Source organism: Lipotes vexillifer, unplaced genomic scaffold (genome assembly GCF_000442215.2).
Source record: "Lipotes vexillifer unplaced genomic scaffold, Lipotes_vexillifer_v1.1 scaffold1304, whole genome shotgun sequence".
Lineage (NCBI taxonomy): Eukaryota > Metazoa > Chordata > Mammalia > Artiodactyla > Lipotidae > Lipotes > Lipotes vexillifer.
Window position 1 is genome coordinate 187,878 of NW_006790519.1, and position 27,044 is coordinate 214,921.

The 27,044-nt window shown below is 36.8% G+C and overlaps 1 protein-coding gene across 2 annotated transcripts in view; it reads right to left on the reverse strand.

Moving 5' to 3' along the window:
- NOX4 (NADPH oxidase 4) overlaps positions 1-27,044 on the reverse strand; it is a 145,376-nt gene that overhangs the window by 71,469 nt on the left and 46,863 nt on the right. For both annotated transcript variants that reach the window (XM_007463780.1, XM_007463779.1), the window contains exons 9-11: positions 18,094-18,310; positions 15,647-15,811; positions 15,462-15,524 (exon numbers count right to left, since the gene is read on the reverse strand). In XM_007463780.1, coding sequence (XP_007463842.1) covers positions 15,462-15,524; positions 15,647-15,811; positions 18,094-18,310 — 445 coding nt within the window. The remainder of the gene's footprint in view (positions 1-15,461; positions 15,525-15,646; positions 15,812-18,093; positions 18,311-27,044) is intronic.

Here is a 27,044-nt window from a genome sequence, read left to right on the forward strand (position 1 = left end):
GTGTTTAGAACACTTCTCAAAGGGAAGAAATAATAAAGTATTAATATCTTTGGCTATCTTGTTTCTCTTAGAACATTAAAAATAAATATGCTAATGACAAATTTTCAGTTAAAATATGTTGTAGGACATGTAGTAAAGTTCACATTATTAAAATTAAAACAGATATTAGGGGACTTCACTGGTGGCACAGTGGTTAAGAATCCACCTGCAAACGCAGGGGACACGGGTTCGTGCACTGGTCCGGGAAGATCCCACATGCCGCGGTGCAACTAAGCCTGTGCACCACAACTACTGAGCCTGTGCTCTAGAACCTGAGAGCCACAACTACTGAGCCCACGTACCACAACTACTGAAGCTCACGCGCCTAGAGCTCGTGCTCCGCAACAAGAGAAGCCACCGCAGCGAGAAGCCCACGCACCACAATGAAGACTAGCCTCCACCCTCCACAACTAGAGAAAGCCCACGTGCAGCAATGAAGACTCAACGCAGCCATAAACAAATAAATAAATAAAATGTAAAAAAACGGATATTAGTGTTTTTCCTCTATACACAAATACATTGATGAGACTATATGATACATTGTTAAGAATATTAATTTCTGGGAAGTAAAATTGAAGACAGAGAAAATAACTCATTTCATACACATCTATTCTTAAAATTTATTATTAAGCTTTCTAATATTAATAAATTTACATACTTTAAAAGTTTAATTTAAAATATAAACATTAAAACATTCCTGAGTCTTACTTTAGTCTCACTTAAGTTTCCTAGATGAAGAGAATGGAGTTTGGCTGATATTGACCTTAAAAAGTAGCAGAATACTCATCACCTAGTTTAAGGAGAAGAAAATAGAATGAGAGAACTTGCAAGAGACCTGGAGGAATGTGTACTTTGATGTCCTTGAGAAAAACAACCTTTTCTTTCAAATTATTTGTTCAAAATGGCATTGGGTTTTTAATGTGCTCAAATGACTAATGATTTTATAACAGTCCCACAAAAATATAAACAGATATTACATAATCATCTTACATTTGAGAACAAAATGTAAAAATGATGTCACTGCACAAGAATTTATTCAGCACAGAAAATGAATTTAAAAGCCACAATGTGTTTATTTTAAATCAAGAGCTTTGCAACAATAAATAAAAATAATTCTAAAATGGATGTTACTATGTTAAATATTAAATTTTCAATGTAACAAATTTCTTAAACCAGAGAAAATGATCACAGAATATGATGTTCTTTAATCATTATTGTCAGGTCTTTATTTTTAACCCTCTTTTCCAAAGCTCTAGTTTCACATTTTCTATGCCTGCTAGATAATTTCTACTTGAAATTCACTCTAAATGTAATATTGCTGTTCTCTTCTTTCCCAAATTATCTTCTCCTTCTAATTCCCCTAGGTCTGGACATGGAACCTACATCCCACCAGAACAGAGGTTCAAATCTCAGAGTAATACCAGGTATTTCTCTTCCTGCCAGCATTCAATCAATTTTCAAGTCCTTTCAAATAATATTACCAAAGAAAACGTCTGATCACAGCAATCTCCTACTGATTAACCTTTCGTATCCTCTTATGGGAAAACACGCACATTCTTTCTTTCCTATGGTCTCTGACCGACCACATTTGTTCCAAATTCTTTCCAATTTTATATCCCATTTTTCCTCTTTGATTCACTCTAATCCAGCTAAGCCAACATGGATCAACTAATACATTTTCTTGTCTCTTCGTTTTCTCAATTACTAGTATACTCATTTAGAATGACTTCACTCCCATTTCTCATATTGGACACCGGTAATTCTTTAAGGCCCATCTCAAATGCTACCACTTTCATGAAGAAATCTTGATTTCCCAAGCTACAAAAATCCCTCTCTTCTCTGAAATTCCAAATTACTTGACTTTTATGCCCTTTATTACAGTTTACCTCTTTAATTTTGTGTAATTTTTCCAGTATCAATATACTATAAGTGTCTTGAGATCAAGAACTATTTCTAAATCATTATCATATATTCCATAGCATCTTACACTTATTGGGTATGCATTCAAATATCAGTTAATAAAATATGGGAGAATTAACCTGAGAATGAATAAGAACTTCAACAATGGGAAATTCTACAATTTATTCAAACATTCAACAAACATGTATTGAGTATTAAAAAGTTTCACAGACTATACTAGGAGCTCATGTAACTTCACAAATGAGGATTGTTCTAAAAGTAAGAGAGGAGATAATGAGCCAGGAGCGCAAAATCCATCACAATTAGTGCAACATCGTGACTCTAAACATTTTGACAAATATAACATTTCAATATTTACTGGTTTACTTGAAGGAAAAAGTTAGTGTTTACTTGTATAGTTTCATGAAAAAATGCTAAATCCTGGAAAAGTATGTGAGATTTTTGCTAACTTCAATGGAATATGTGCATTTATCTCAGCTCCCTCAAAAGAAAAAAAACAAAACACTGAAATAACAACTTATGAATATAAAAATACACATGGCAGTATCAAAGGTAACACAGGGAAAGATAACAACAATAGAGAAGTGTCAACACATTTCGAAAGACGAAATGTGGGTGACATGGTGGTTTGGGAACTGACTGGAAAAAATTCCAAAGCTGAAATCACACAACCTTCAGAAAGGGGATCACCTTGAGAAGCAAACCCATCTTTCTCACACCTCATTGGGAAAACTTCGGTCTCAGAGACCTCACAGACAATAGAAGAAAGCTGAGGTTGGACTTATAATTTTAAAAAAGAGAAGAAATGTGTTCATGTCTGTATATGGGATAACTTGACCCGCAAATTACCTCACCCCAAGCACAAGCCAGGCAGCTACGCTCCCACAAATCCAAACACAAGTAGGACAAGTAGAGGTGAGACAAAAAGGGCTTAAGATACAGGAATAACCTGTACAGTGGAAAGTAGGGCTGAGATATCATTCATTTGCTCAGGAAATATTTGATAAAAGTAAACTAAGTGCCATATCACATTTACATATCCCAAACTGAGCTCTCCAATTCTCATCAGAATGAGAGTTTTTGTAGATGAGAATTTGATAGGGAGGGCCCTCCCTATCTCAGATAATGCGGCTCCAGTTGCTCAGACCAAAAAACAAAACAAAAAAATAAATAAAGAAAAGAAAAGGAAAGAAAAACCTTAACTCTTGTATTTCCTTCCCATTCCATACCCGGTCTATCAAGAAATCCTGCTAACTCTTTCAAATATATTAAGAACCTGATACCTCTCACCAGCTTCACTGTCACCATCCTGGTCCAAGCAGCATCATACCCCAGGTGGATGATCACAACGGCCTCCTAACTGGTCTCTCTGCTCTGCCCTTCATCTAACCCTAACATAGCATCCAGAGTGCTCCTGTTAAAAACTAAGCCAGGTCATGTCCTTCCTCTACCCAGAGCCACCCAATGGCTCCTTCCTCACTCAAAGTAAAAACCAAAGCCCTTGCAGTGTCATATAAACCCTACATAATCTGACTCCTCATGACTTCTCTGACATTATTTCCTACCAACCTGCCTTTTCCTTAGTCTATTCCAGACACTCTGACCTCTGACCCCCCTTCTCCACTCACACCCCTCCCCCCACACACACACTCACACAGATACAAGTCAACAGATATCAAGTATAGCTCAAGGTGAAAACTGCCTGTTGTTTTAAGAGAAAAATGACATAATCTGATTTTCATTTCAGAATAATCATCTTGGCAACTTATTAAGATTAAATGGTAGCTGAACAGGGAGATCAGCTCGGTGCTTTGTGACCACCTAGAGGGGTGGGATAGGGAGGGTGGGAGGGAGGGAGACACAAGAGGGAAGAGATATGGGAACATATGTATATGTATAACTGATTCACTTTGTTATAAAGAAGAAACTAACACACCATTGTAAAGCAATTATACTCCAATAAAGATGTAAAAAAAAAAAAAAAAAATGGTAGCTGAGTAAGGGCAGACAGATGCAGAGCAGTCAGGAGGCTATCCAACGGTAGTAGATTGGACCAGCGTGGCAACGGTGGAAATGGTGGACATATTTTGAAGGTAGAGCCAAGAAAATTTGTGGATGGATTTTTGCCTATATTTTTAAAAACTGATAAAAGTCAAGAATGATGTTCAGGTTTTCAGCCCGAGCAACATGGACAACTGAGTTGGCATTAACTGAAGTGGGAGAAGATGGTGGGTGGAATAGGCTGGAAGGCCAAAGGTTAGTTCAATTTTAGACATGTTAATTTAAGATGTCTATTAGACATCCAAGTGGAAGTTCCTGGTAGACGATTGGATACAGGATCCTGAATTTCAGAGATGGGGCCTGGAAATATAAATTTGGGAGATGATAGAATACAGATACATCAATAGGAAAGATCACCAGAGAAATGAATTTAGCTGGAGAGGAAAAGTAGTTCAAGGAATGGACACTGGAGTGTTCTGATATTTAGAGGTCATGGGATGACAAGGAATAGCAAAAAAAGAAAGACCGAGTAAAAGTACCCAGAAACCTAGGAGACAAACCAGGTGAGCAGATGTCCTGGAAGCAAAATGAAAGCAGGGTGTTGATAAAGCAAGTGATCAGCTGTGCTAAATGGAGATGAGAGGTCAGTCCAAGTGAGGACTGCAAAATGACCCTTGGACCTAGCAATAGCATGGTCACTGTTGACCTCGGAAATGTTTAAGTAGAGTGGTATGGGCAAAGTTGGTGGATTTAACAGAGAATAAGAGGAAAGGAAGAACTGAGAAATGGGGCAGTAGCAGAAAGGAGATGTTAAGTCAAGAAAGGAGCTTTTATTGATCATCTTCTCTTTTGGTATCTAGGTAAAAGGAGGCATCCAAAAATACCAATCGAATAAACCAAGTTTAATATTAAACAACAGGTTTGCTCTGAATACACTGACCTATTTAAGTTCATATTTATCATGCAGGATCACATTAGGCACCGAAGGAATATTTTCTTTTCCCCTGGAAAAAAGTCAGACTAGAGCAGTTAGATGTCTAATTTTCAGAGAATTCAATGCTGTTAAGTTTCCTGAACATTAGTGACCTTCTGGAGCAATTTCCACCACTGTACCTGCTCTATGGTTAAGACACATTGTTGCCTTGCTAACATATCATCCATCCCAGCTGAGTTCCTAAATTGTCCAAGCAAAAGATTTGTGAAACCCTAGAGAAAAGTAATTTTTAAGAGTTAAATAGATGAGATCAAGACCCAAGATCAAAACAACTGATGCAGTCTTCCTGGTTATATTTAAACCCATGGAATTAAACAAATAATAACAAAAATAGTTTGCCAGTCTTGAGAAATCCATGGCCATTCTCGTCTGGTTTTCATTGAAAACTGGAAGGACTATTCCCAAAGTGACTGGTTGAGGCATGAAAAACAAAAATCAGAAAAATGATGGCAAGTGCAGGCATGCTATGTGAAAGTACAGACAATAACAAACTAACAACTAGACTTTCCTGTGACTCATGGAAAAATATGTGAAATCAGGTTATCCAAGTTTAAAAATAATGAATCATACAACTTAAAATACAGATGTCAGGAAAGCACATGTGTGTTTCTGAATAAAAATAATAATGAAAGGATACAGAGATATTTATGCAAACTTCAATCAATTACTGCTATACAAAAGCAGATTCTGCATTTTTTACTTGAGAATCCATGAAAAGTATTAATAAACATAAATAATATCTACCTCAGTTAAATACAAAGAGATGTTACATTCTGTAGTAAGCAGTAGGTTTCATGTTTTCTTAAGTTTGGCTTTTTAAAATCATCTCTGATTTACATATGAAATTAGATGAGAGCATACCTTAACACACTTGTTTTGGCAGAAAATCCAAAGTTTGGTAATTACAGAGCACAACTAGAAAACACTTTAAGAGATCAACTACATAGTCAAAAAAAAAAGAAAAAGAAAAAGAAAAGAAAAATCTACCCAGGTTTTAAGTCAATAAAGGTTTAAAGAAGGAAAAGAATCAGAAAACTTGAATTTTGGTTCCAACTTTGTCATCAATTGTGTTACTTTGGGTTTTTTTTATCCTTTAAACAATTTATGTTTTCGATACCTCCTTCCCTCACAGCAAAGAAACAAGTAAATCTGCTGTTTGGACTACAAATTTTTAAAGTTCAATAACGTTAGATAAACTATTAGAATTTATATGTGTCTCAAGTTTAAGTTATAAAAATAGAATTATCTCACAAAAGCTATATTTTAATACACCTTTTATATGTTTATAGGTATATAAATGTATATCAATATATACATTTAAATACATCTATCTAAGTGTTGTGTGTAGTGGAAACTGTGGTGCACTGTTCAGATCTTCTTCCCTTCTCCCTTTTCCCAATTTTCAGTATTAAAACACTCATTTCCCCAATCTCCCAGCTGCTGAAAGTGCTGCCTGCTGAGACCTACTTCTGAGACCCTCCCCAGGAATTGCCATCCACAGACAAACGCTTCCCCACCCATGTCTAAGCGTCAAATCCAATGACTGTAATTCGGGAGTACAAAGATTTGTCCTCTTGACTTCAAGACAGGACAACTCTGAACTATCATTTTACCTGCAGATCTCCTGTGTGAGCTGCTGAGGCCTCTGTGGAGACTATATCACAGTTCAACTTCTGCCTTGCCTCCTTAGTCCCTCACTCCTTATCAGGTGTTGATCTGAGCACACTAACCAACAAACCTCTGGCACGCAAAACTCTACTCCTAGTCTGTTTCCCTGGAAACCCAACCTGAAACATCCTTCATCCCACGGGCTAGTAAACCACAAGAGGCAAATCATCAGTCCCCCAAATGACTGTTTCTAAACCAGTCTATGGCCAGAGCTTAGTCAGTTATTGCATGCTGGAGAAGACAGCAAAAAAAAAAAAAAAAAAAAAAAAAAAAAAAGCAGTTTAATCCTTTTTTGATTGTCCACTCATTATTGGAAATAAAAATATCATATGACAATGCTTATATGTGGAATCTAAGAAAAAGGTACAAATGAACTTAGTTACAAAACAGAAATAGAGTCACAGATGTAGAAAAGAAACTTGTGGTTACCAGGGGAGAAGTGGGGGGAGGGATAAATTGGGAGATTGGGATTGACATATACACACTACTATATATAAAATAGATAACTAATAGGGACCTACTGTATAGCACAGGGAACTCTACTCAGTACTCTGTAATGGCCTATATGGGAAAAGAATCTAAAAAAAAAGTAGATATATGTATATGTATAACTGATTCACTTTGCTGTACACCTGAGACTAATACAACATTGTAAATCAACTATACTCCAATAAAAAAAAACTTTTTTTTAAATTGTGGGATTGGAGTGAGAAAAACAACAACAACAACAGAAACTTCTAAATGAGAACCTACTGTGTGCCAAGCACCATGCTTAGCTTGATTATATCTTTTTAATTCATATTCAAAGCTTCATAGAGAAGTTACTATTATTATCCATGTTTTATAAAGAAGTAAACCAAAGGTAAGTGTGTTAATTATCTTGTCCAAGGTCACAGTACTAGTAAGTGGGGTATTCAGGTCTCCAATCCCAGCTGTCCAGGATTCCAAAATCTTTGGTCTAATACTGTACAGTAGCCTCTGATCTCCAACAACCTTTGTCAGCAAACGTTCCTGCTGGTTATACCCTGAGAGAATGCAAGTGCTACCTCAGAAAACAATCACAACTTTCTGGGAATACCCACCAAATAAGCATGGCTTCCACGTGTAGCAAAGTCAATGCGAAGTATAAGAAATGTTGAAGCACTTGAAGCAATGAAAAGTCCAACCTTTGAGTTCCTGATTAAATCAGTAGTCAAAACTTAGCCTTACTTTGACTGAAATTATGAAACATATTATAGTGCTTCTGTACCTTATCTTTGCACCAACTTTTTTTTGTTATTTTCAGTTGTAAAAGCTTCATCTCCGTTTAAAAAATGAGGTGAAATTCAAGCTACTGAATCTGGGATCAATGTATATTTTATAGATTTGAGTTTTCCTTATACTGACACAATATATTAAAGTAAATATTAGACTTTTCTAACAGGGGAATTTGCCTTTCAACTCCCCACAATATTTGAAGAGCTTAGTAGTGTGGGCAATATAAAACTTTCAACTTCACATTTCTCTTGAAAATACATTTTTATAGTTTCATAAATTTCTCTTTTAAATGGTAATTCTTTTTTGCTGACTCCACCAAGTATGTCTAAGAGCAATAGGAGTTTTAGAAATATGAATGCCCTGAACGTGGCTAGGTGGTAAGGCATGAGAAAGAGACAGGGCCGAATAGCTGACAATACACCTTTCAGCCAGGCAGTCTGTGTTTCTACCTCACCTGTGCCACTAATTAGTTGTGTGTTATCTTATACTTCTGAGTCACATTATTTTCTGCATCATAGAGAGTTAACAATACACATCTCATAGGAATATAGAACTAAATAATATAATATTTTCAAAGTTTGTTTAGGCATTTAATTAGTAGGTACGATTATCCTTGACAAAGATGGGGTGTGTATACAATTTTAGTGGGAATTGGCATATGGGAAGTCACTTTGGTTTTTCGTTTTGTTTTGTTTTGCGGTACGCGGGCCTCTCACTGTTGTGGCCTCTCCCGTTGCGGAGCACAGGCTCTGGACGCGCAGGCTCAGCGGCCATGGCTCACGGGCCCAGCTGCTCCGCGGCATGTGGGATCTTCCCGGACCAGGGCACGAACCCGCGTCCCCTGCATCGGCTGGCGGACTCTCAACCACTGCGCCACCAGGGAAGCCCTAAGTCACTTTGTTTTGCTTTGTTTTATTTCAAAGGAACCCTTAAAACTATCCAGTGAAAATGCTTGAAAAGCATGTATTTTACATGTAAGTGCCAAACAGAAGTAATTGGACAAAAAGAAGGAAATGGCAGGAAAAGACAGTAAATTAACATAATAGCATAATGTAAAATTTAGCTTAGAAATGTTTTTGCTTTACTCAAATTCATTTCCATGCAGCAGTACAGTTCACCTCTTTTCCCTCTTACAAAAACAGAGACTCCCTTGGGGCATGGTATGAGTGAGACAGCTAGTAATCCCCTCAAATGTGGGAGGGCTACAAACCATTTCCTAAGCCTACACAAAGTACATGGTACACAGATGGTCTGGTGAAAAGAATCTTCCTTTGCCTTAAAATTTCTTTTGGAAGCCAACTATTGTTGCAATTTAAAATATCTATGAGATATAATTCTTTCTAAAACAATTAACACTTTGACGTTTAATATGGCATAATCAAAACATACAAAAAATGATGTTTAAAATAAGGATAAATGTGAATACAAAACCTAAACTTGCAAAGTCAAGATCCATTTTGACCTGCAGGTTGCTAGGCAAACCTAAGATATATTGATAACATTTGTCAAATAAGCAACAGAAATTAGGAGCAAGTAATTTTCCACTGTTAGCCCTGAGCATTGGGGCAGTGGAGGTGAAAAATTGACCTGCTGTCTCTCACCAGATGTTCTCAGTAAATTGTTTCCCTTTGCCTTTGGTGGTTCTTCCCAAACTACCTCGACCATAAGTACATTTCCCATTCCTCTTATCAGCTAAAGAGAAATAGTCATCATGACCTTAAAGATTAGACTCAGTGGAGAACAGTATGGAGGTTCCTTAAAAAACTACAAATAGAACCATATGACCCAGCAATCCCACTACTGGGCACATACCCTGAGAAAACCATAATTCAAAAAGAGTCATGTACCAAAATGTTCATTGCAGCCCTATTTACAATAGCCCAGAAATGGAAACAACCTAAGTGTCCATCATCGGATGAATGGATAAAGAAGATGTGGCACATATATACAATGGAATATTACTCAGCCATAAAAAGAAACAAAATTGAGATATTTGTAGTGAGGTGGATGGACCTAGAGTCTGTCATACAGAGTGAAGTAAATCAGAAAGAGAAGAACAAATACCATATGCTAACACATATATATGGAAGGAAAAAAAAAAAGGTCATGAAGAACCTAGGGGTAAGACAGGAATAAAGACTCAGACCTACTAGAGAATGGACTTGAGCATATGGGGAGGGGGAAGGGTAAGCTGTGACAAAGTGAGAGAGTGGCATGGACATATATACACTACCAAACGTAAAATAGATAGCTAGTGGGAAGCAGCCGCATAGCACAAGGAGATGAGCTCGGTTGTTTGTGACCACGTAGAGGGGTGGGATAATGAGGGTGGGAGGGAGGGAGATGCAAGAGGGAAGAGATATGGGAACATATGTATATGTATAAAACTGATTCACTTTGTTATAAAGCAGAAACTAACACACCATTGTAAAGCAATTATACTCCAATAAAGATGTAAAAAAAAAAAAAAAAAAAAGATTAGACTCAGAACCTGACTGGAAGCCTGCTCTTTGACTGAGAGACACATCAGCCATAAGCATTTCCTCTTTCTCCTTAAATCCTCTAGCTTTTCCTTTTCTCTGGCTTCACCTTCCAAGTGAGAGATGGGAGGAAAAGACAATCCATCTATGAAGTATTTCTCAAGGTAAGTCCCAAACACTAATTAAATATTAAGCGTTTTTCACTCTTTCAACAGATATATATTGTGTTACTCCGTGTACCAGACGCTGTGCTATGAACGTAACTTTGAAAGGGTTCCTGGGGCTTATGGTCTAGGAGGAAGACAGGTATTAAACAGGTAATTTAATGGCACTAATTGCTGAAGAGAATATGCAGGGTCTTATAAAAGGAAAAGGTCAAGAGAATGCGTGGAATTTGGAGAGTGAATAAGTGGAAGAAGCAGTGGTTGGTTTCTAGGGCAAAGAGCTTAGTCTATAGACAAAGATCTAAAAGTGAGAAAGTAGAAAAGGGTTAAATAAATGGGTGAATAAAATTTAATGGGATTATTTATTAAAGAACATCTTAAAACCATTAATATGGTAAGAGAAACTATGAATTTTTAAAAGTGATATACACTAACCACTATTTTCCAAACTATTTTAGGTCTTTTCTTTCTTGTTTGTCTTAGAGAATTTTCAGAGAACCATGTTCCTTGAAGAGAACTGAAGACTGGCCTGGAAGAAGCAGAAGGAAAAAGGAAAAATCTTTTCTTAATTGAAGAAAGTAAGAAAGAAGAAAAACTATGATGGATACAGAATCCCAGGCACCCAACCTCTTTGCCTCCATCCAACACACTCCAGCCCTGAATCTTCTGAAACAAGCCTGTACTGGACACAGAGCCCTTGTGCTGAGGACTTACCAGACCTCCTTTAGAGTCGGGGTGATGGTCCTTTGCTGTAGGAAGCTGCTCATAAGGAGACTCAGGAGAACTGTATACCTAACAGCGCTTCACTGAGGTGAGGAGCTCTTCCGTCTCCCCACCCAGCCAAGTACATCCTATTTCTCAAAGTAGTCACTAAATCAATATTCTTTCTCCAAGAACAACGTATTGTGGGCTTCCCTGGTGGCGCAGTGGTTGAGAGTCCACCTGCCGATGCAGGGGACACAGGTTCGTGCCCCAGTCCAGGAAGACCCCACATGCCGTGGAGCGGCTGGGCCCGTGAGCCATGGCCGCTGAGCCTGCACGTCCGGAGCCTGTGCTCCGCAAGGGGAGAGGCCATAACAGTGAGAGGCCCGCGTACCGCAAAAAAAAAAAAAAAGAATAATGTATTGTTATTCCTATTCTTACACCTTAGGAGTCCAGGGGGTGGGGGATGGGGGAATGTAAATAGTCCTTCATTCACACAACAAAATGTAAAGTACCTGAGAAAATTCTTCTATCATTTTAGCTTGTTTTATCTTTAGACTGCTATCCCTATATTTTCTTTTGATTCATAGCCAAACGCTACTATTTGGGAGTTGATGAGAGCAGAGATCCACTCACAGACAGAACTAATAAGTGACAGGGTTGGGACTGAATTCTAAAGTTCCTGTCATTTGTGTGAATATTTACTACCTTTTACCTCACATGTAATTTGTTCTCCCTTTCTTAGCTCTCTCTCCTATTTCCAGTTGCTGCTCTTCTGTCTGTTCCCTACGTTCCCTTCTCCTCTTTTCTTTTCCTCCCACCCGTGCCTCAAGCCAGCTACAGGGTTATCACAGCTCTTCCTCAATCAGCTTTCAGGAAGCAGACCAGGCCACATAAAGCATTTGTTTAAAGCCCTTCAGATTCTACACAACACTTTATGTTATTTCTCTTTTGCCCTGTAAAAAAGTTCTAGGCCAGCTGAAAGAGACTAGATCTAGAAGCATCTACTCAGTGTGTAACACAGGTGAAAAGTTCCTGGATTTTCTGTTTTGAGAGAACATAAAAGTTTTCAGTGACAGAATACATACTAAAAAGTAAACAATCTTCTTTTTTTTGGTGTTGAAGCTGGGTGATGGGAACGTGGGAGTTCATTATACTATTCTCTCTACTTTTGTGTATGTTGAAAAACATTTTTATAAAAAATCCCTCTCTTCTCTGTAGTTGACATTCAGCAACTGCCTTCTTTTCTTATTCCATATTCTCTACTTAATGCTATGATGAAGAAACGATTTTCAAAATATAGTCTCATGTTGTACACCTTAAATATATACAATTTTCATTTTTCAATTATACCTCAATAAACCTGGAAAAAAGTTTCAAACACAAAGAAAGGTTAATTTCTGAAGTAAATTTCACATGACCCCAAGATTGGGCCAAACTTCCTAAACTACTCTATCAAGACAAAATTACTTGTGTATTTCTCCCTTTTTCATTCTCCCCCTTCTTTTTATGTTACCAACTTTATGCCTACAGGATGTAGGGATGCAGAGAAATAGAAACATGTCTTACAACTATCAGAACTAAAGCACAGTGCTTCTGACTGTAGTGGATTCAATCACATGAAAATGGCTTCATGACTGAGCTGAAACATCACACCTGAATGGTTGTTGATCAGATTTACTCCCCAAGCTTCCTGCTGTCCTAATGGAATGTGGGCAGTCTTATTCAGCCACCCTGTAGGGTGTGCATATGCTACAGGAGTGAAGGGTGTGACATGGCTACTTGGTTCCTGATGACCTCAGGACTCCGAGGTCCCTGTTGGTTTTACATCTCATGAGGGCAACTAAGTTTCCACTGTTACTCATGGTGACACATTTCCCCTTTCACTGTCACCTGCAGCCCACACAGCACCAGATGAAAGGGTGTCTATCATCACTATTGGAGAAACTACTATAACTACTATATATATACTACTATATGTATACTATATATATATATATGTTATAACTACTGTAAACTACTATAATGGCTATAAACTACTATACTATACCTGTCTCCAAGGTAGGCCAATGTTGCCATCTTTCTCGATAAAATGGAATATTGTTAATTATTTCACTAGATACCAAACTACATTTCCTCAATAATTAATAATCTAGGAAATACAGTCAATAACTATGTCATATCTTAGTATGATGACAGACGGTAACTGGACTTATCATGGTGATCGTTTAGAAACACACAGAAATATCAAATCACTATGTTGGGTAACAAGAACTAACACAGTGCTGTAGGTCAATTATACTTCAAAACTAAATAAAGACACAAACAAACTCAAAGAAAAAGAGGTGAGATTTATAGTTACCAGGGGAAGGTGGGTGGGGCATGGGGAGTGGGAAGTGGATGAAGGCCGTCAAAAGGTACATACTTTCAGTTATAAGATAAATATGTACTAGGGATATAATATACAACATGATAAATATAATTAACACTGCGGTGTGATACATATGAAAACTGTTAACAGAGTAAATCCTAAGAGTTCTCATCACAAGGAAAATATATTTATTTTCTACTTCTTTAATTTTGAATCTATATGAGATGACGAATGTTCACTAAACTTATTGTGCTAATCACTTCATGATGCATGTAAGCTAAATCATTATGCTGCATACCTTAAACTTATACAGTGGTATATGTCAGTCATATCTCAATAAAACTGGAAGACAAATTAAAAATAAATAAATAGATAAATAAATTTGCTACATACAAACGGAATGCAAAATTTGGAGCAAATGAAGCAAAAATTCTCTTTCTTTTTAAAGAACTGCTATTGGATAAATAACCCGTTTTTTTCTCTAACCGTTTGACACTTGCTTTCTGCTTGTTTTATCCTTTAAATACAAAATTTTCTGGCCTAGCCATCTTCACAAGTACATGTTCTCAAGGGGCAAGTTCACACTGAAAATAAAAATCATAATACTTGCTAACATGTATTGACATGTACCTGACACTTCACGTTCCAGGCTGTGTTCTACATACTTTATTTGTAGTAGTTCATTTAAACTCATAAATGTGTGAATAGCTGCTGCTTTTATCACAATATTACACTGAGAAATGAATGCACAAAAAGATGAAGTAACTTGGCCAAGGTTTCCAAGTTTTCATCAAATTTAACAGTGGTTCCAATCCCAGCACAGCCTCATCCCTAAACCTTAGCATTTGGACACCAGTTATTTTTCTGGCCTCTCCCCCATAATTTGTTCAATTTTATTTGCATATCTTAGCACATATTTTAAACATGTGGTCCCTGTCTCAGTTACCTTTGTTAGAAACTGAATAAAATCTTAACCTCTATCATCAATGGGGAATATTAAATAAATTACAGTACGTTCCTACTGTGAAATATTATACAGTGATCAAAAAGAACGAGGCATATACAAATACAGTAACATGGAAAGTTGTCCATGACATATTGTTGTGTAAAAAGAGAAGATGATAAAACAAAGGATCCAGGAAACAAATGCCAGACACCTATATATGCCAAAGTATACAGAAAAATATCTGGAAGACTATAGGTCAAACTCAAGAAAAGGACTGGGGAGTGGGGAAATGAGGAAAAGTTATAATGTGATCTTACATGCTTGTGAATTGTTTACTTTTTTATAATGGGTTCATGCCATTTGTATGATGGAAAAAAATAACATTAAACAATGGGCTAACAATATTTGATAATGCCGTTATTTAGCTAGATTTCCCCTCATTATTATTGCATTTTATTTTTCTGAACTTATTTTCCTTTCCTTTCTCCATACACAACCTGGGTGCCAATTATACTGGGCTTTTTCTTTTCTAAACATTTTCTTATGCTTCCACCTCAACCCAGAGTACTTTCTTTTTCTATAATTTTAATCCCTCTAAAGAAAATCATGCACATATTATATTTTGGTACATAATTCATAAAAGGAAGAGTCCAAATATTCAGGAAATTTTCTGCATTTTGAATCAACAAAGTTTAATAAATTAAATATACTATTTCCTGAAGTTTAAAGTTGTAGAAAATGATAAATAGTTTATAAGTTTCTGAATAATTATATTTCTTTGTAAAAAGATGGCTTACTTAAACATAAAGGATATTGTGACAGGTTTGAATGATATGGAGTGGAGTGGAGTGTACACACACAAAAAGAAAAAGACACATTTCATTCTAAAAGTTAAAAAATCAAAAAACAAGTTTCTTACCATTGTGAGAGTAAATGGATGGTTTTCCAATGCAGACACACTGGGACAATGTAGAACAATATACTAAAAAGCAACAAACAATTTTTAAATGACCAGAAAAGAAATCCAAATAGTCTAATGATGCTAATTTTCAAAAAATATGTAATGATAAAGGGTATTTTAAAAGTTTCCGGACACTGACTCACCTGGCCAGGTCTTGCTTTAAAATTTTCTTTGACCATTCGGATTTCCATGACATCTGAGGGATGACTTATGACTGAGATGATGGTGACTGGCTTATTGCTCCGGATACACCTGTAAAGCCGTTCAGCACAATACAGGCACAAAGGTCCAGAAATCCAAAGCCAGGTCTAACGGAGAATTTTTGAAATACACTTTAAGAAACACTTGTATTATAAGAATCTTTATATCCTGCCCAACTGCTTATTTGACACATTCCAGTAATAATACAGTAATAATATATATATATTTTTAGCATTCAATAATAAACATTTATTTCTTGGTAACATATCTGTAGGACAACTGGGGTGTTTGTTCCATGTGTCACATCATAGGACCAAAGCTTGAGGAGCAGTGGCTACCCCAGGTATGCTCTTGCCATGGTGCTGGTAGAAATACAAGAGGACAAGCCCAATCAGACAAGCACACACATCATATCCTCTGCTCACATCACATCCACTAGCATCCCATTGGCCAAAGCAAGTTACATGGCCAAAAATATGGAACGCTTCATGAGTTTGCCTGTCATCCTTGCGCAGGGGCCATGTTAATCTTCTCTGTATCGTTCCAATTTTAGTATACGTGCTGCTGAAGCGAGAACAGTAATAATACTTCAATCAGTATTTTAAATAACAAAGTGTAAAGAAAAATGCGTAAAAAACAACAGATGCTCACTGCAACTTAAACAAGAGTAAAGTATAAAATAAAAGGGGAAGTAATATCAAGACCCTACCTTCTAGCCATTGCTAAGGGTATAGCTACCATTAACAGGTAAGCATACATCGTTTCATATATCCTTCTGTGCACACCAGAAATATATAATGTATATATATATACAATATCTTTATCTAACAAGAGAAGAAAGGGAAGTAAAAGCTCAAATAAATCTGAAGGTGATTTTAACAAAAATGTACCAGTTCAATGTTTGTTAAAAGAATGAGAACCCTAGATATTGTTAATGCACACAATGTATATGCATAATGTACATATACAAAATGTATACCCAATGTAAAATATGTATATGCACATATTTTTAAATATGGGTATACCACATGTGTTGTTCACAACTTTTACGTAATATGAATAACAGATAATATTTACAATTTGGAAAGCATGACAATTTTGCATGTGTGCTGGAGGGATAGCCCTGATCCCAGGATAACTGCATAACCTGTGTAGCCAACCTTTCTCCTACAGCTGCATGCTTTACCTCCCTCAACACCTGGAGGCCTCCAACCCAAACTTATTTTCATGGTCACTTTTTTAAACCTTATTTACAGAGTTATTCCAGAACTATATTCTTCCACGCAAATCATGCCTCTCCCTCACATTTGGTTAGAAACCGTGTGAAGACTAAGCATCACAGGACAAGCTCTGCAACTTTGGGACCGTCACCATTCGAGCATCAGGTCGCACACAAGTAAAATGGGAGTCCCAATACCTGCCCTCCCTAACATATAGCATTCTGTGAAGCCCAGAAAAGCCATGAAGGTTGTGAAGTCTAATAGAAATCTAGAGGGTTATTATTAATAATAAACACAAGACTAACACTCACTCACTCCAAAGGCATCTACAAACTCGACTTTTGACTCCCCTTTCTTCTTAAAACAGACATTCAACATCACTATTCCCTGATTTTCACTTGCTACAGACAAAGAATACAGGGCATAATACCCATGTGGGCAGCTCCCATGGCCACAAGGGAAGATTAGGACCTTTATCAAACTCCTGGCTGGGTATTTGGGAAAGAAGTTTTAAGAGCAAATCAACAACCTGGTTTTACACTCTAGTTCTCCCACGTGTTAGTCTGTAGAGTTTGGTCAAGGTATTTTATGTATTTAAGCCACAATTTCCTCATCAGAAAATTGAGGATGATACTAATTACTTCAAAGAGTTGTGAATATTGAAGAAATTATGCATATAATATATTTTAGCATAGTTCCTAGCTGATGATATTAAGCATTCAATAAATTGATTTTACAGCTTAGTATTTATAATATTATATATAATATTGTACCATAATATTATAATATACCATAATAATTATTAGTAGTACTAGTCCTTTCACTATTGTTTTCCTTATTCAACTTATTTTTCTCAACGCATAAGGAAAATATCTTTGCTACCTTTCTTGTGGCAAGTACCAGTGCCACAGTATGCAAAGATCATATGATCAGTTAAGCAGGGATTTTCTATATTCTGTAATATCATAGGTCTTTCTCGTTGAGCTGTCTGTCGTCTGCCTATAATGAAACAATAGGTACTAACTTGCTATTGAAACATCCTGAAACATTCTCTTCTGCAAGAATAATTGCTTCATTACCTTCAAAAACATGTCTAAATACAACGTTGATCAATTGTTATGGAAACATGGACTTTGCAGAGACCATTAAAGACATAGAATTAATCTGACCTGTGGAAAATTAGCTTGGAACCTGGGCTCTTCCATACAAATCTTCCCAAATGTGTTCTGGGTAAGCTCATCAGGTTTTGAAAATCCTCCAGGGAAAGATTCATGAAAATGTTCTGAGAGATACTCTGGTAACTGAATATTCTGGTAGCGGGTTCCATTAAGATTGATGCAGCCAGGAGGGTGTGTATCTAAATTAGTTTGATACTTAAGCAGCCCTCTAAAGTTAAGAAAAAAATAAAAACAAGGAGATGAAAAAGAGATTGAAATCAGTGAACACAGTACAAGAAAATAACCTTATTTTCTTGTTAACTTTACATAGCATTTATCCAAAAAAAATGCTTCTCATATATCTTACTTAAGAGCAATTGAGAAATTTTTAAACTTTTAATAAATTCTTTACTATGGAACTAAATCAAAAAATTTAGACCCCCCCACACACAAATGCCACAAATACATGGTAGAGAAAACACATGCAATCTTTCCAAATATTCTTGAATTTGACAGCCTTTACTTCAAGTCTATTAGGCATTCATACAATCACATACAAGTTTTCACTTCAATAAACACTATAATGATGAGTACTTTCACTATAATTTCAAATACAAATGGAAAAGTATGGGGATCATATTTGATTTGGCTAGGACCAGATAAAACAAGCCTTGTTGATTTACAGAGAAACGTTAAACAAACATAATAACAGAAACTGGAAGCTTGCATCTCCTGTGATCTGAAAACAATACACAGCAATCAGGCCCTAAACCTGCTTACTTTTCAATTTCTCCATAAACAGGACCACATAAAAGCCTCAAAATAATGAATCAGGAAGGAGAACTTAAAACCCTAAAATACGACTCTTATTATTTCATATTTTGTGAGATTTAAAATAACCCTTCAACTTTCTGTGCTCTTTATTTCTTATAAGGAGTTAAGTAAGATCTACCTCACAGGGATAATGCATGAAATCATAGATTATATAAAAAAATTTTTTTTTGCATAAGAAAATCTTGAAGAAAAAAGATTTTGAAAAGCATTGAAAATGTTTATTTTAATTTTGAGATATTAAAATTTTGGTTTCCAAAATTATTTTCCTCGTTGTCTGAGTGTGTTTTTAAATTACCCTTCATGCTCCCAAATAATCAATTTTAGTACATTTTAAAAGTACATCTTTAAGTTCACCACAGCTATAATTTTACAAATGATATTACAAGGATGATATTTCCAAACAACAAAAACTATAACAAGAAAACTGATACTAAATAGGTCAATGAGCTAGCAATGACTAAGGTAGTCTTTGGTGGAAGGTACCATCTACTCAACCTGATCATTCTCCCTTTTACCCCTTTTACTTATGTTCAATTCCCTTTCTCTCTTCACTTTATTTTACTTTCTTCCCTAAAACCAGTCATTATGAAGTCACTGGAGAGCACAGAGAACACGTCAGGAGGATCCAAGTAGTGGCTGTATTACATAACATCCATGGTAGACCACACACACATTTTTTTTCAGTAATGCAGTAGATATGGTCTAGGTATGGAATAAATGAATGCATATTATATAAATGTGAGCCAAGTACATAATCTTTTATAGAGTTCTAGTCATATAATACAATTGTGCCATTTTAATACTTGAAAAATACATTAATTTGATGCAGCTTTTATTACAAGTAATGAGTTACCCAAACCTGTTGCTCTTATTAACTATCCCAAGGGTAGTGGCTGATGGGTGGGCAGGCCAAAAATCTCGAGCATCTTCTTCTATTGGTTGTTAAGTTGAACAAACATTGGCATAATGCAACTGGCACTATCCTAGGTGGTGCTACAGATAGTCAGATCTGGCCCCTAACACCCCAAAACTTAAAATCCAGTTTAGAAGATATCTTTAGAGAAGCTGAACATAACTCAGACCACAAATAATAATTTGAGTAGAGTGATTTAATAAGAGCTTAGTGGGCTTCCCTGATGGCGCAGTGGTTGAGAGTCCGCCTGCCGATGCAGGGGACACGGGTTCGTGACCCGGTCCGGGAAGATCCCACATGCCACGGAGCGGCTGGGCCCGTGAGCCATGGCCGCTGAGCTTGCGGGTCCGGAGCCTGTGCTCTGCAACGGGAGAGGCCACAACAGTAAGAGGCCCACATACCGCAAAAAATAATAATAATAATAATATAAAATAAAGGGAACATTCTTATATTGTTGTACCTTTCCTAATTAAATGAAAAATCAGTTGAAAATGAAAAAAAAGAAAAAGATGTTAGTGAATGGTAAGCAGAGAATATTGCCAAGTTAAGACAGTGATGTGGCAGGGAGTTGGGGAAGGAGGCACATGGCCTATGTGGGAATAGGAACACTTATTACTAATTTTTTTTAGGTATATTGCATTATGTTCTAAAAGAGAGATTTTGAAGTATCTCTGGAATGTCTAGCGTTCTTCACTCATGAGAGATCAAGGATTTTATGGTGTATCAAAACACATGGTTGTGGACACTATTGTTTTTGCACTCATAAGGATTTCAAGATGTGCTTTCAACACTCAACAGTGTTTCCACAAAATAGGTTTCTTTCTTTCTTTCCTTTTTTCCTCACTAGGCATTATAGTTATACCACTATTTTTTAATGCCTGGCTGTGACAAAGTCATAGAAAATAATATAGTACACAGAATAAATCCTACCAGGTTAAAACATAGAAATCATAAGAACTTTTTACGGCAAAAGTTAAATATTACAAAACACTATGCCTGCCAAAAAGAGAATCACAAAATCATCTCTACTTTAACTGCAAGTTACACATTTTTAACAAATGCAGTGTTGCTTATGAGATCTTTATGTTTGTGGTGATTTTAATCCTTTTTTAAAGTAGAGAAAAAAAATCCTTGTCCCATGAGGAATCTATTTTTTACCTTGTATTCTATAACATACAAAATATTTCTTTTCTTTACAGAAAAAATATAACAACTTGTTTCTGATCATTCTTTTTACTTTGCTTCAAGTACAAAAAAAGAGCTTAAGAAAATACATCCAAATTCAATATTGCAAAACCCACTGGAATTCACTGGATTCTGAGGAATCCACTAGAATATACACTACTTAAGGTCAAAGATATGTCCTGTGCCTCTGTTTTTCTGGTGTCTAGAACAGTGCCTATAATCTGTAACAAGCGTTCGATAAATATTCACTGAATGGATTAATAAATGGCTAGAAGTATATAAACAATTTTTTGTTGTGGTTATTTTTTTTTTTTTTTTTTTTTTTTTTTTTTTTTGGAGTTGTGTGGCGCGGGCCTCTCACTGTTGTGGCCTCTCCCATTTGCGGAGCACAGGCTCCGGACGCGCAGGCCCAGCGGCCATGGCCCACGGGCCCAGCCGCTCCGCGGCACGCGGGATCCTCCCGAAACGGGGCACGAACCCGCGTCCCCCGCATCGGCAGGCGGACTCTCAAGCACCGCGCCACCAGGGAAGCCCTGTTGTGGTTATTTTTGAAACACGTGATTGAGGAGTCGCCCGGTTTTAACAAACACAGGAGTTAGTTTGAACTCATTCTAATTTCAATAAAGATGTCTAGACTTTAGCAAATGGCATTTAGTAAAATAAACCGTGTGTGTTCGTTCAACTTTGCAGGGAATAGCATTAAATAGGTCTGCAACTTACAGCAACCCTCTTCACCCTTGAGTACTGCAAAGTCCAACCTGAGATCTCAGTCCTGCCCTGAACCTGAGCCCATCCTAACCTAGGTAGACAAGTCATCAAAAGAGTCAAGCCTATCTGTTAGCAGCATCTAGAAATAGAGTGCTTTCCTAAACTAAGAATCCAGCGTGCCTCAGGGAAACCCTAAGCATCAGATACCCATCCAACCAAAGCTTCTACTCTCACCCCCACTTTGTGGGGTCTAGCCAGATTCTTGCCAGATACTTGCCTCTGCATTCTTTGCTGTGCTCTTGCTACAGATACCCGAGTGTACTCGCAACCTGCAGCTTGACTGGAGCACGTATTGTGTCTAGCTCTTGCTGGTGGTGATGCCCAAGGTATGAGACTGGGCAACACAGACAGGGCCATCATCATGGGTGTGTGACCTGTGTGCTCTCACGGGACCCTGATCTTAGAAAGGCACTGTAATTGGTTCAATGCTCTGTTGCCATCATCTTGAAATGCTTAATAATTTTCTATCAAAGGGCCCCGCATTTTCATTTTGCAGTGAGCCCTGCAATTAAGCACCCTGCCACAGACACTATGCAGCTGGCAAAACAAAGCCTTGGAGTCTAAGGACATAGGGTCAAGATCCCAACCCTCCCTAAGTGTGTGAAGTAAAATAGGTCATTTTAATACATTTTCTCAGCTGAAAGAGAGAGACAGTGCCTGTTACCCTCTGCTTCACAGGTATATAAAGGAAAGGACTCTGATCTCTTGGGAAGGAAAAAATGTGTAAGCATCTAATATTTGTTACTATTTCCTCTGCTTTCAGGCTTTACTAAAAGGGCAGTGGGAGAGAAAAGGATTATTCCACATTTCAGAAAAAACATTAATGTACTGAAAATATTTCTTACAATAAATTTATCCCTAGTTCCTTCTCCTTCCTCCCCAACTTTCTCACCCTGTACCTCTAGCCAGAACCACTTGTTATTATAAATAAGGTCCCAGGAGAAAAACTGAGGTTAAAATTATGTGAGAAAGTATTTGGGCTGAAGCTCACTACTTCTATCCTCAAACTGGGGAGAAAGTTAACTCACAGTTTAGAAGATTAAAAATTCATTAATAAGTATAACTTATAGCATAAATTAATTCATTTATATGAAAATGCTTCAAATATACTACACATCTCTGTCTAAACAAATGGCATCCTTATGGGAGAAAATACTGCACGATCTCAATTCCCACCCCTACCTGGCTTTCAGGATAAAATATCAGCAGAAATAAATAAATCATAAGACTTTAGTCAGGAATTATTACATAGAAAAATCATTTTTTACACAAGAAGGAAAATTAATCCTATGAATGGGAAATTAGAAATGCGAAAAAACACATACATGTCTAAAGATCATAGTTGTATAGAACACTATATTTATTAACATATGGAAAATATGTTAATGTTATGGGGGTGAATTTGAATTCCACATAACAAAGACTTAATTCCTCAGGAATTTTATTCACCCTATATATTTTAAGTAAAAAAATTAAAAAACAAAAAAAGTGAAAGAAGACAAATAAAAAGAGATGAAAAATTTTCCTCCAGGATCCAAAGAACTTTTAGCCACAGAAGCACACAAAAATCTCCAGCAAAAATGTGCCAGTCTACAACACAACAAAAATAGTTAAGACTGAAAAGTTAATTCTTCAGGCACAGGAATTGATATTCCAGCTGCCATAATAACTTATTACCTAGATAACACTAAGTATAAGTGACAGGCCCAAAATGGTAATCCAAGTTACATTTAAATAAATACACAGATTATTTTTATTGCTATCTGCAATACTTTAATATTTGAGGAAAATTGGAAGGGCCTAGAAGAATAACACATTCCTAGCTAAAAGCCAATTAATACAGTTCCATGTAATCTAGCAAACACTAAGTGAATGATGATTTAGGATTGATGATGAAAGGGATTCCACTGGTGAAGATAAGTAAGAAACAGTCCTACCCTCAAAAACACTATAATTTACCTAGGATACGTCACACTGCTATATGTTCTTTTCTATTTCATACTGTAACTCGCAGATGCAAAATGGGGGTAGGCTGCAGAGAACACTGGAATTTTCTACTATTCAACTACAACTTCAGCTATAACCTGACTTTCTCCCTTTTACCTAAGGTTTTATATGGTGTTTAATATTCTGTACTTTGGGCTTAACATACAGCTTCTGGGCCTTCCTTTCCCTTGGCTTCACCAAGTTTCCATTTGACATTCTAAGAAGAGCTGGTGCCTCTCCCCAGTAGGAAAATCCCACAAGCCTCTCCTCCTTCCACATCAGTGTGGGTAAAAGGAGCCCTCAGGGCTTCCCTGGTGGCGCAGTGGTTGAGAGTCCGCCTGCCGACGCACGGGACGCGGGTTCGTGCCCCGGTCCGGGAGGATCCCACGTGCCGCGGAGCGGCTGGGCCCGTGAGCCATGGCCGCTGAGCCTGCGCGTCCGGAGCCTGTGCTCCGCAACGGGAGAGGCCACAACAGTGAGAGGCCCGCGGACCGCAAAAAACAAACAAACAAAAAACAAAAAACAAAAAAAACCAAAAAGGAGCCCTCAGTACAACTGCTTCTATAAGAGAAGATTCTTGGTAATCGGCAACTTCTAATACTTAACTATATTGCATAAATACCTCCATCCCCCAAGAGTATATTCTTAATTTTCTCCTCCTAAGGGCATAGTAGAGGGAAGATAAACCAACACAATAAGCCTAATCTCATAAGTATTTGTCTACCCCGGGTTAATTTCTTGAGTTTCAATACCTATGAAGCTGACAGTGCCTCTGGTTCATTGTCATTGTTGACAAAGGCTGCTCACTGTGTTCCTCGGGTTTAAAGAACGAATGTTTTTAGAAACATGCACCTAGAAAACCATTCCTTTTAAATTCTCTGAAAAAAATGATTCAAGCAGAATATAAATCATGCTCTACAACGAACTCTTGCCAGCAGTAGTCCCAAATGGCAGATAGGTCTGTTTAAAAGAATAATCCAGGTCTCATTTTTGTAATAAAATATAGTCTGGGAAGTCCAGTTGGCTCAGTTATTCACTATTGTTTGGCTCTCACTGCCATCTACACCTTTGAGAAGGACCTTCCCCCTTTCTTTCCCAGAATTCTCACATTTTATTTCCTCTCTTATGTAAATAAAAAATAAAATACAATTACTACCCATGCAACACTTCCGAGAGCTAAAGCCAGTGGGAGTGTTGACTGTCGTAAAATTGAAAGGCTAGGGTGCCCTATCTCATTTACGATGCTTTCCCTCCACATGCCTTTCAAAGGAGTGGGGTTAGGCTCTGGGCTGAGACTCTGTGACATTCATAATTGCTTTTCCCTCCAATACCCTTTCATCAGTAACTGAGAATGGCAGTATATCTCACCTCCTGATGAGTTTTTCAAATGAAAATGAAGAAAGAAACGTCCAGTTACATTCATGTCTGGAAAGAGGGAACATTTTTGGCTTTTAAAAATTTTTTCTGAATGTCTTCTGAATTGAAATATCTTTAGTACAGTGTACAAATGGCAACCTCCTAGAAAGGTGTATTAAAAATCAGGAAAAAAATTCCTCAGGAGAAGGCTTGTCTTGCAAATCCCAAAATAAACCTTTATCATTAAAAGCAGTTGAACCTTTGAGACCTAACAACATTATAAAAACTGTTGCCCTTTTGGATTATTCTTTTGATCTGCTAAGCAGTTTTCGTTATATGTTTATCAAATTACTTTGCTGACAGGAAAATCTGGGCTCTTCAAAAGTGCAGTGTCTTTATCAAAACAAAAACGATTCTTCAGCAAATTAAATGTGGAGTTTCTTCCTTACACAGTTATTAGTATCAGTACCAGTATAATTTTTTATCCTGCTAACATTTATTGAGTATATCTATATTCTGCCTACATTGCTGCATTCACTTATTTAAACATGAGACAACCCTGATATAGATATTTTATTATTAATCCCATAAAATAGATGAAAAAGAAAGGGCAAATTATCTGGCAAGGTCATACAGCTATTAAGTGATGTAGCTCTTAATTGCCATGTTATACTGACCTCCTAGGAAAAAAAAAAATTAATGTATTTTAAAGATCTATTTGAACACTGATAAAACATCTGAATTTAGTGTATATGAAATGTGGGTTTTTTAGGGTGCCATGCAATAGAATTGCTTACACTAATGAAAAAAATCTAAAACATAGGTAATAGGAATGAAAACTAGGTTAAGCTAAAGGCATGCATAATCGTGGAACATGATAATTGGATCCTAAATAATATTGAGCTGTAATATTTTGAGCAAAGAAGGTAAGACTTCCACTTTGCCAATATAGGTTGCATACCCCAAGAACACCGTATTTAATTTTGGTTTCCAGATTTGAAAGGGATACAGGGAAGCCATGCCAAACTGTAGCCAGTTTGATTTACTGGTTAGGAATGTGGGCTCTGGAATCTGATACCTGGGTTCAAACCCAAGCTCTTCTGTTTACTAGCCATGACTTTTAGCAAGTTTCTTCACCTCTCAGTGCCCCTGTTCTCTCACCTGGACAATGCGAATGATAATAATGATAATGATAATAATAATAATAATAATAACAGCAAATTTTACCAGAGTTGTTGGGAGGACTTAATGAAATCAACCATTAGTAAGATAAGTACTCAATGAATATTAGCTATTAATTTATTCAAAGGAGAAAGTAACAGAGGAACAGAATTTAAAGAAGGAGAACTCAATTTCCATGGCCTCCAGAGTCACAGACTTTTAAATCATTGGGTAGAAATTAAAGTAAAATAGATTCTGTTTCAAAAGAGAAATGACTTTGTGAAAGTGAGAGCTTTCCAAAAACGGAATGGGCTTTTCACAGTTATATATTTACTTAGACATATTGTAGGGAGACTCAAAGATTCTTGGTCAAAATCATCTTTTGAGCTTCCTTCAAAGTTTGAGATTCTATAAAAATAAAATTGACTTTAGAAAATCACATGAAGCAATTGTTCCTCCTTACTACAGAAGTCTGCTTATATAAGGAAACCAGTCGACAATTTCAAATTGCTTCATTGTTGAAGTCAAAAATTTTCTAAAATTTCTAGCCCACATTGATCCTTCAATTCTCTAGGCCACCAGAATTCTTGAAAATAAAGTGTGTTTACACTTGGAAAATATGCAGTTTAAAATTGTCTTCAGCTCTTTCAACTCTTTTTTTTTTAATGTCAAACCAATTACTAATTCTGGGAGACTAAGTATCATATATCATAGCGTTCTTTCATACTTTATTATAGTACTTACCACATTGATAGGGAAA